Raw genomic sequence first — 9,444 nt, forward strand, 5'->3', positions numbered from 1 at the left:
TGTAAATTTATGAACTTAGGCGCTGTCGAATATTAAAAGCAAACATTCTGCAGCATAAAATAATTTAGACAATAACATATGCTCTTTTTAAAGCGACCTACATTTTATCTTACACTGAACGCTTTGCGAATGGAAAGATCAGCGACACGAGAAAAAGTACTTAGCTTATCAATAGATGACCTTAATAAGCATCTAATCTCGATCTAACCGTATCCGAAAATGGAAAAACGGTATACATAGTGAAGTAAATAGATGCAATTTTGGACACTTCCACTTCTTATCTGCATTTAAATAAATAGATGCAATTTTTGATGTAATACCCAATGCATTATTACAAAGAAACATATAATTATCTGATATAATTATAGTCGTAGAAAGCATATCATACTTGTTTCTTTCTTTCATTTGTTTTTAATGATAATTATTTAAATTAAATGTGTCACATAATTTAAATGTGTCACATAATTATAATATAATTTGAATTATATACTGTGAGATATATATAAATTGACACTTGTGATCTTTGTTATCACTGTACTAATAAACAACTCATGTTTAAATCATGCAATATGATAAACGATGAAGTACAAAAAGGTGTAGAATTATTCAATAGTACAAACAAGATTTATCTTTCAATCAACAAATGTCCTTGAACTTTGTACTGCATGAAGTGATTTGCAGTGAGAAATTTGCATTGACAAGAAAAAGTTTCCGGACGGAAGCCTGCAACGCGATTAAGCTAACTGACGTTTTTAGGGTAAATGGATACAAAACTTTCGGCCGACATTCGCCCAGCAGAAATGTCCTTACGTCTAAACCTTACCTCCGAGTCCTCATCAAAATTTCAACATGGCATTCACGCGGCCGCAACCATTCCGTGTACATATTTCTCTCCCACGTGTGCGCGCGCAAACTTCCCCAAATAAAGTTCGGAACTTCTTTCAGACTAAACGCGATCGCTCGCACGTGTGCAAACTTTCGCGAAATATGCAAATCGGGGGAAAGTTATTAGGCACAATCTCTCTCTCTCTCCCTCGCTCGCTCACTCATTACTTTGCTGCGCCTATTTTCTTATAAAATTATAGCTCAAAATGCAATTGGGAAAATAAGAATCTGAAAGGGAAAATTATAGGTCTATTTTTTATTTCTGCACTGGACACCCTGTATTAGAACTCTTTTTCTCGCCTTCGTTAAATATCAAACATACATCGAGCTCAAGTTCCAAAAGTGTAGTTCAGAGAAAATAGATCTTATATTAACTAATTTAAATTTAGAATTAGCGCTATGCACGAACGACATGTCTCGTAATAGGTTGTGAATTTTAAACAGATTATGTAAATGAATAATTTACAATACGCTTTGTTATATGTCTGGGAGAGAAATTCTCAGATATCGAGTAAAAACGAAATGTAAAACATACAAAGTTATGCCAGAATATTTTCATAATATTTTATTTTAAGTATTGAGAAAAAAAGCTTTTTTTCAAATATTTAATAACTAACTATATTATAAATATTATTTATAACTGCATCGTAATATTTTACAAAACTTAATTTCATACTTCAAACGTATGAAAGGTTTTATGCAAAAATGCAGTGTGAGATATTGGAGTTACAGAATTATATGAGTCTATTATTATATATCTACGATATAATTTTTATTCCTTTATTATAATATATGTAATCAATTCCGCAGATAATAAGTCAAGGCCATTATAAACGAGCTATCAGGGATTGTATTAGAATATTTATTTCAGTTTTTTTATGCTTCACGCGTAGAATCAATAGGTCTGTTTGCATTGTATAAAATCCTCAAATATTTTTGCACTTGAAATGAGCCTTGGAAATATATAGAAATATATTTAGCCTTGAAAAGAGAGAAAGCAAAGATACGAAGGGCAAAAAGTAGAAACAACGCGAAAACAGATCTTGTGTCTCCCAATAAAGGGAATTCCTCGTTATCTGGGAAATTATAGTTCACTATTGGTTGGCTTAATATTTCATGAGTGCCGATGCGTCTTAATTGTCACCGTTGATGCCTATAAAGGACGAAACAGGTCACTTTGGGTATGCAAAGTTTAATCGGGGGCGTCCGCATTAATAACAAAGCCGTCGAATCGTAAACGCGAGAATATTAAATATTCTCTATACCATATACGCTATACTTGCACATTCAACTACCTGACATATTCGATATTCGTTGCACGGCATGAGATTTAAATATATCATTGAGAGGAACACACGTCTACGTGCGTATATGTTAGAGTGGAGGAGGATCGATACGGCGCGTAAGAGAACCGTAATTTGCAGGGACAAAAAAAAAGGAAAAAAAAAAGAGAGGAAAAAACGACCTGTTATCAACGTAGCCGTGATGCCTTCTTTACAAAAGAAGAGGAAGGAAAACGCTCAAGATGTTACTCCTCGCATGAGCGAATTTTATTTGCACGAGCCAAGTTCCTATTCGACGAGACAGCGAATAACGTTCTCGCGACAGAAATCCAGTCGCGTCGATACCGAACTCATTCACCCCTATCCGTGCGCATTTAGAGGAAAGAAAGAGGGAGAGAGATAAACAGAGAGTCCCTCCTGCGTGTCGGACATAAAGTCCGAAGTTCTGGAGCGCCTTCGATCGGGAATTCATATTTCATACGCCAGTCGCCGTACCCGTTCCAGAATGAGAAAGAGAGAGAGAGAGAGAGAGAGAGAGAGAGAGAGAGAGAGAGAGAGAAAGACGAGACGGGATCGTTCACGGCGCCTCTGAAACTCGGCTATCTATATTTCAAATCGTAGCGAGCAGTGGATAGATTATCGTCATTGAATGTGCGCGAGGAGAGCGTCCTCACCGTCGCGTCTCATTATACAAGGAGAAGTCGCTGGCGCGAGTCAGACGCAAAAAAGTTTCTCTCGCTCGCTCACTCGCTCACTCACTCGTTCACTCGGAGGGGAGAACAGCTCGCGAGAGGCGCTTCGCTTTGTGCGCGCAACTTTCAGCTTGCCGTCCCGTCCATTTGAGCCCCTTGCGCGTCGTTTAATTCGCCGGGATTACGAACAACCGCAGCGTGACCGTTAATTATGACGAGCCGCACAGAAATAATGCCCGCGCTCCTTCTTCTCTCCCGAAAAGCGCGTAAACTTTTCGCGTGAGCTCCGAAATCCCGCCCGAAAAGTATGGAGAGAAAGAGGTGAGCACACCACCCATCTGTTCGTGACGTGACCCTACAATAAACGTTCGTAATCATTGCGTTGGTAAACTATAGACTACATACACGGAAAGTACGGATTTGGAAATTTTGGTCTAAATATTGGTCTAACAATATTTTTGTTGGATCATCGAAATAATTCGAATTAACATTTAGAAATAAGAGTCATCGAGTTAGGAGTCGATGCGATAAGCAATTGGCAAATTAGAATAAAAAGTTCTTAAATAATTCAACGAGAGATATTACAGTCGCAAATCTTTACTATATAACCGTACGTTTCAGTTTCAATAAAATAATTATAGCACAGATCGCTCTAATAATATTGCAGCAACATTGATCGGGCCCGGGAAATTCGAAAGCACGGAGGGTCGCTGAGAGGAAGAGGGAAATGCCAGACAGGAAGCAAAAATTTCACCGGGGTTTAATTCCTCTCGCGAGCGAACAGCCGAGTGATCGGAAACAGGCAGGGTGAGAGAAAGCAATTCGTTATTCCGGCGTAATGATCTCGCTGAGAGAAGATCGTCCCGTGTATTTCTGTTATTTTTGAATATTCAGACCTGAATTACGATTAAATTTCACTTTGCTGTTCGAATTTCAAATATCCAGCAGCTCTGTTTGAGCAGATATATGTTCAGTTCCATTACGCGATTACGTGTACACAGAAGGTATGGTTTTGCTGAAATAACTAAACGTTTAAGCTATTAAATACAGATGACTGTAACGACTTGTAACTTCTTCTGGGCGAAGTTGGTTGCGGGGAGTCCCGATTCTCGTAGCCGCGAGGGAAGATGATTTTGGAGACATCAACTTTGAGATATGCAACAAAGTGAGACCTCTAACCTCCCGCGGAGGTTATCGTAGGATCCAAAGGTTCCAAATTCAACGCACGGTACTGTGAGGGGTTGCGCAAGCTTCTTTTACAGGGAACAGGGAATAAGAATTTTAACCTACCAGAAATCATGTATCGTGGAATACACAGTTTCTGATTGGTCGAAATTCTGATTCTGTGTTTCTTGTTCTCTGTTCTTTTCATTGTGCACAGAGCTCTGACTCTTTTCTTGGGTCGGAAAACCAAGCACGGGAATAATAAGAAGAAGATACAGATCTGAATTTTGTAAGAACATTTAAATAATTATGTAAGAAGTTCGAACAGTTGATAACAACGCTGGAAAATGTTTCGACGTTCTATAGCCACTGGTTCGAATACCCTACATAACTATTTTGACAGTTTAACAAAAATATTTTTCAGATCTCTGTGTGTATCTAACGAAATTTTTAAATATTTCAGCAAAACCGTCCTCTTTCCCATACAATACGCGGAAGCTTACGGCAATATTGCTGCAGGAAAAATCTATACCGTATAGATTTCCATGTACAGTCTCGCAGATATTGCAATCACACGAGAAAAATGTATATTGTGTCTCACACGTAGACGCAAACGAAAGACGACCATTAAAGAAAGTAATTGTTTCTCGTCGTCGCCGCGCGCCGTGAGAGATTTGTAGCTCGAAAGGAGAACGCTTACGTATATATACGGTACGGTCGCATCGTTTCTTGGCGGTGTAAACGGAAGAAGGTGAGTCTCTCTCTCTCCCTTATCTTCCCAAGCCGTTCTACTATATTACTTTCGTACGTTTCTTTTCCGCCGTGAGAATACGCCATATGCCGGCGGCCAGGGTAACGCGGACGGGCGCGCGACTTCGAGCGTCGAGGTCGCGTGCGCGTAATCGTTCCGATTACCTTTGCTTATTGTTGCATTATGATGTAGGAAAAGTGCTCTTAATTAAGCGGTGCATTCTAATTGATCTCTCCCGCGTGCACGTAGCGTCCAGCCGCGATAACAGTCGCGACTATTAACACAGGGATTTGTTGCGATATCAGTCGCGAACGCAGCGCCACCATCAACAACGGCGCGGCGGTGAGAATGTTGAAGTATAATAGACTTGGACAACTGTTCGAAACTAACTGCGCCAAGAGCCTCTTGAAAAGAATCTGTTTCTTAAACTGCTTATAATAATTATAAAGAGCTTTGTATGCGGCCGTCAGCCGCCTCACAATGGCTAGGAAATTTCCATCGGGTCGACAATAAAGTATACGGTTGTCGCGAGGAAAATTATTTCTCTCGAGAAATTAAATCTCTTGAATAATAAGAATCTGAAAAATCATTTACATAGAAAAATTAATTAATTTGATTTAAATATCTTTTTTTTTATTAAATGAATATTTACTATATTTTGCTGTAAATTTATGTTCACTTAATATTATTCAAAGAAACATGTGTCAATTTAGTAAATTTTTTCCAGGATATTTTTTTTAAAGAATCCTATAATACGTGTATACGTAAAAAAGAATGTTTCGTTGCTAGAAACGTGAAAGTTATTTGTGATGTCTATAATAAGCTTTGTTATCGGTGATGTACTAACGTATTCAGGTCGTCAACAAAAATATAGATATGCATCAATCTCTAAATAGCGCAGTTGCGCAGCCGAATAAATTACGTTGACGTTAAACCACCGTCACGAATTTTGCATTCCGTTATAATTACTAATCCAAGCCTCATAATCTTGCTCACGTGGACATCGTGACGCTCGTACTCGATGATTTACTCGACGTTATACGTTATTTTTGCAGCAACACGTGCGTGTCTATTATGCGCAGAGAAATCGATCGAGACGCGACTGTGACGTCGCATTTTGCATCCTCCAGAATTCTTTCGTCGTATCCAGGAAAAGCACTACGCCCACGTTATCCTTGCGAATATCGAACCTCGCAAAGGTATGCGCATAATTCCGCACATTCGTTTTTGTAACTGATTTCAGAAGTACAGAAGTAATGTACTGAGTACGTGCGCGTCCGCGGAAAAAAAAAACACGTCGGTGTAGGCAATCCGAAACTTCTCCGTTATTTCCGATAAATTAGTCAAGTTGTTTATAAATAATAACAAAAAAAATATTGCTTTTATGATTATGCATTCAAATTATTCATTTTACATGTCCTACGTATGAATTTCTGCATCTTTCTTACTGGAAAAAAAAGCTAAATTTTAATAAATATTTGTTTGAATAATTCTAAATATTTACTAAATGTATATTTATTTGATTGATATAAAAATTACTAATTTGAATTAATTATTTTATTAAATATTTACTTACAGTAAATGAATGTTTACTTAGTACTATTCGAATATATATTAAGATTTATATTTTTTTCAGTGCACGTATTAATTTTATGTTTCATTATATCTTCTATATTTCACACAACAATATATAATTAATTGAATGTCTACATTTCAATAATAATTATGACGTTATCAAAATTACATAAATACAAAAAAGATGGGAAAAACTAGAAAATTTATTATAATCAGCGGGGTGATTCCTTATACAAAAATAAATTGCAAGTGTTGAATGAACTCTTTTTGCCTGAAGCTTTATTATGAGTAATTTCTCTTTCAATAAAATAAAAATTCACACTGAAATATTTAAGCACTAAGATTCGCTTTAACCGAGAATAGAATTATTTCTTCAATTGATAATTTAATTATTTGTCATATGTTTCTTTAACTCGTAAAGTCACATGGAAGTTATGTAGATATGATAACGTTTACAGTATTTTTCCATAAACCATATCTTAATTGTGTACTTCGCGATTTGCAAACTTTATTTTCTCGGAAACAACTTCTGACTTAATTTTGTACATACAAGAAATCACTCCGTCCTTCATTCCTAGCGTGAATAATATAATTTTTTGCAACATACATAGTATAATATAACGATAATTTCATGTATCAATATTTGCAATGTTAACGGAAGTAATAAAATACAATCCTGCTTTTCATTTGCAGTCAAAAGAGGCAGCAGCAGCAACATCAACAGCAACAACAGCAACAGCAACCGCCACAGTTACAGCTACAGCAGCGGCAGCAGCAGCAGCAGCAGCAGCAACAGTACGCCTCCTGGCACAGGACTACTCTCGCCTCCTGACCACCGACCTTGACCTTGACTGCGAGTCCAGCGATTCTGAGAGGCTGAAGGAGAAAAGGAAAGAATCGCGAGATGTACGAGGAACGCCGCGACGCCACTTCTTACGCGGTTTCGGCCACTCGTCGAAGGCTGCTCACGCAGTGAGGCAGAGAAATGCGGATGAAGAAACGCGCCGGCCGGCGAGGACTTTTCGCGGAATAACCGCTGCTCCGACACCCGCAGAAGCGTGCCCTTCTCCTTCGCGGTGGTGTAGTCGAAGCGGTCGAATCGATTCCGTTCGTATATTTTGTTTTAACCCGCCGTTAGTCGCCTGTTATACTTATATTTGAAATTATTGTGTGCGTATAAAAAAAATTCCTCTTTCGGAAAATAATCATGATAATCTTAAAATATCTGTACTCTTTATTGAGAACAGTATTGAATAATATTTGAGATTATATTTACATATTTAAAGCTATGATTATATAATGTTTTACACACGGTAACGAAGAACGGGAGAAAAAAAAAAAATATATATATATATATATAATATATGAGCGAGACTGACGGCGTTGTTAAAAAATTAATTACGATACGATAAATCTTAGTAAACTCGGTGAACATTCGTAAATTATATAAAGACGTAAATCATGTGATAAAGTCATACGCGAATGTAGGCGATAACCGATTAATAGAGTAGATTAGAGATAATGTATTTTGACTGAGAAACTCGGCAAACTTCTTAGTCGAGTTTGAGTCGAAAATATATTTTTCTGTTGGACTTTTTGTACTGGCAAAAAGACGTATTCTCATATCTGTGCAGAACTAATGTCAAGCTGTACTAGGACCAGTCACCAGTATCAAAAAATGTACACATCAAATAGACTATTATGAAGACTTATGCAGCAAGCATATTAACTATAATAAAGTTACAGACCAGAACGCTGACTAATTTGTCATGATGTGCAATTAGAAAAGATGTCTCTTTGATGTGGACTTATTGATGTGATGTTTTATAAAACTACACCATTTGCTTCTACGATATAAACTAATCCGCGGTTTTCTCTCTCATTATCATAACCCCGTAGAGACCCCTTTGACATAAGTGCAATGACATGCGAACGCCGTGATGAGGCTCCTCTGTCTTTCGTATATAATATGCTATCTGTTTCAATAAGTAAAGCTAAAGTTTATCTGTTACTAATTATTTAGATATGAGTTGAACAAAATTGTGTGAAAGGTAGATCAGGTAATCAGTTTATTTTTCAGGAAGTGAGAGATAGAGATTATACAATAACCTTAGTGAATCTCTCTCTATGAAAGGATTGATGATAATCAAATTATAGTACAGTTTTATATTTCATTATAGGTACAGTTTTATATTTAAAGTTGTATACGATTGTTTTGTATTACTTAGTGCAATGTCTTTTCCTTACTGATTGTTATCGTTCTGGTTGTTATTTTGTACAGTCTGTTACCAACTTACTGTTAACTATACTAAATGTTCATGTAATATTTTTATTTTTGCTCATCACGGCGACTAGTCTCCCGACCTGGCGTAGTAGAAATTAGTGCGTCACGATTAAATATTTATATTCACGACTTACGAGCCGAGTTTACACAAGCATATTTTCCATCTGCGCAATTAACGACGATGCATTTTAAGCCTCCGTGCCCCGACAGTTTGACTCTCCGCATTGAATTTCCGTCATAAAATCTCGTTAAACTCTCCATTGCATTCAATTTTACGAAACGTTGAATATTACAGCAAATGCGCTATTCTAGAAATCTATCGATGCAATTTTCTGTTTCACGGAAAATTACATTGATATTTATTTTGATCGGCGTTTTTGTTTCTATTTACCAATGTAATTCTCGCAAACGTTGTCTTCTCGTATTGTCTTACGATAAAGCACTCATGAAAAAAAAAATTCTTAATCGGACAATATTTACTTTGATATAAAACAAATATTATGCGCGCTTTTGTGTAACACTTCACACGATAGCGCGAAGAAATTTACGGTTTTAAAAGCAATCACATACGTCAACTGAATTTATATCGAAAAATTTGAGATAAATCTGCAAATTTTGCATGATTGTATTTTTATGTCCTATTTTTTATTCTTTTATTATATCATTCCTTTATGTATGACGTGCTATAAGTGGCAGTATGGAAAACAATTATTTTAAATGCGGTTTTGTCTAGTTTGTTCCGGTTAAAAATATCGCAAACGTTTTAAAAAGGATCAACTAATTACGACTAGTTTACTCACTTATCATTTG

The 9,444-nt window shown here is 36.8% G+C and overlaps 1 protein-coding gene across 3 annotated transcripts in view; it reads left to right on the forward strand.

The window, feature by feature from the left end:
• The window catches only part of LOC108752955, a 22,687-nt gene extending 15,200 nt beyond the window's left edge, over nucleotides 1–7,487 (forward strand). The window contains exons 2-3 of one of the 3 annotated variants that reach the window (XM_018494215.1): nucleotides 3,528–3,667; nucleotides 7,044–7,067. In XM_018494215.1, the coding sequence (XP_018349717.1) occupies nucleotides 3,528–3,624 (97 nt within the window). In that variant the 3' untranslated portion in view covers nucleotides 3,625–3,667; nucleotides 7,044–7,067. Of the gene's footprint in view, nucleotides 1–3,527; nucleotides 3,668–5,830; nucleotides 5,907–7,043 lie in introns of those variants that run through there. The other 2 variants (XM_018494216.1, XM_018494214.1) reach the window with 2 other exon arrangements.
• Nucleotides 7,488–9,444: the final 1,957 nt, after the last annotated feature.

The sequence above is a fragment of the Trachymyrmex septentrionalis genome, unplaced genomic scaffold, assembly GCF_001594115.1.
Source record: "Trachymyrmex septentrionalis isolate Tsep2-gDNA-1 unplaced genomic scaffold, Tsep1.0 scaffold62, whole genome shotgun sequence".
Taxonomy (NCBI): Eukaryota; Metazoa; Arthropoda; class Insecta; order Hymenoptera; family Formicidae; genus Trachymyrmex; species Trachymyrmex septentrionalis.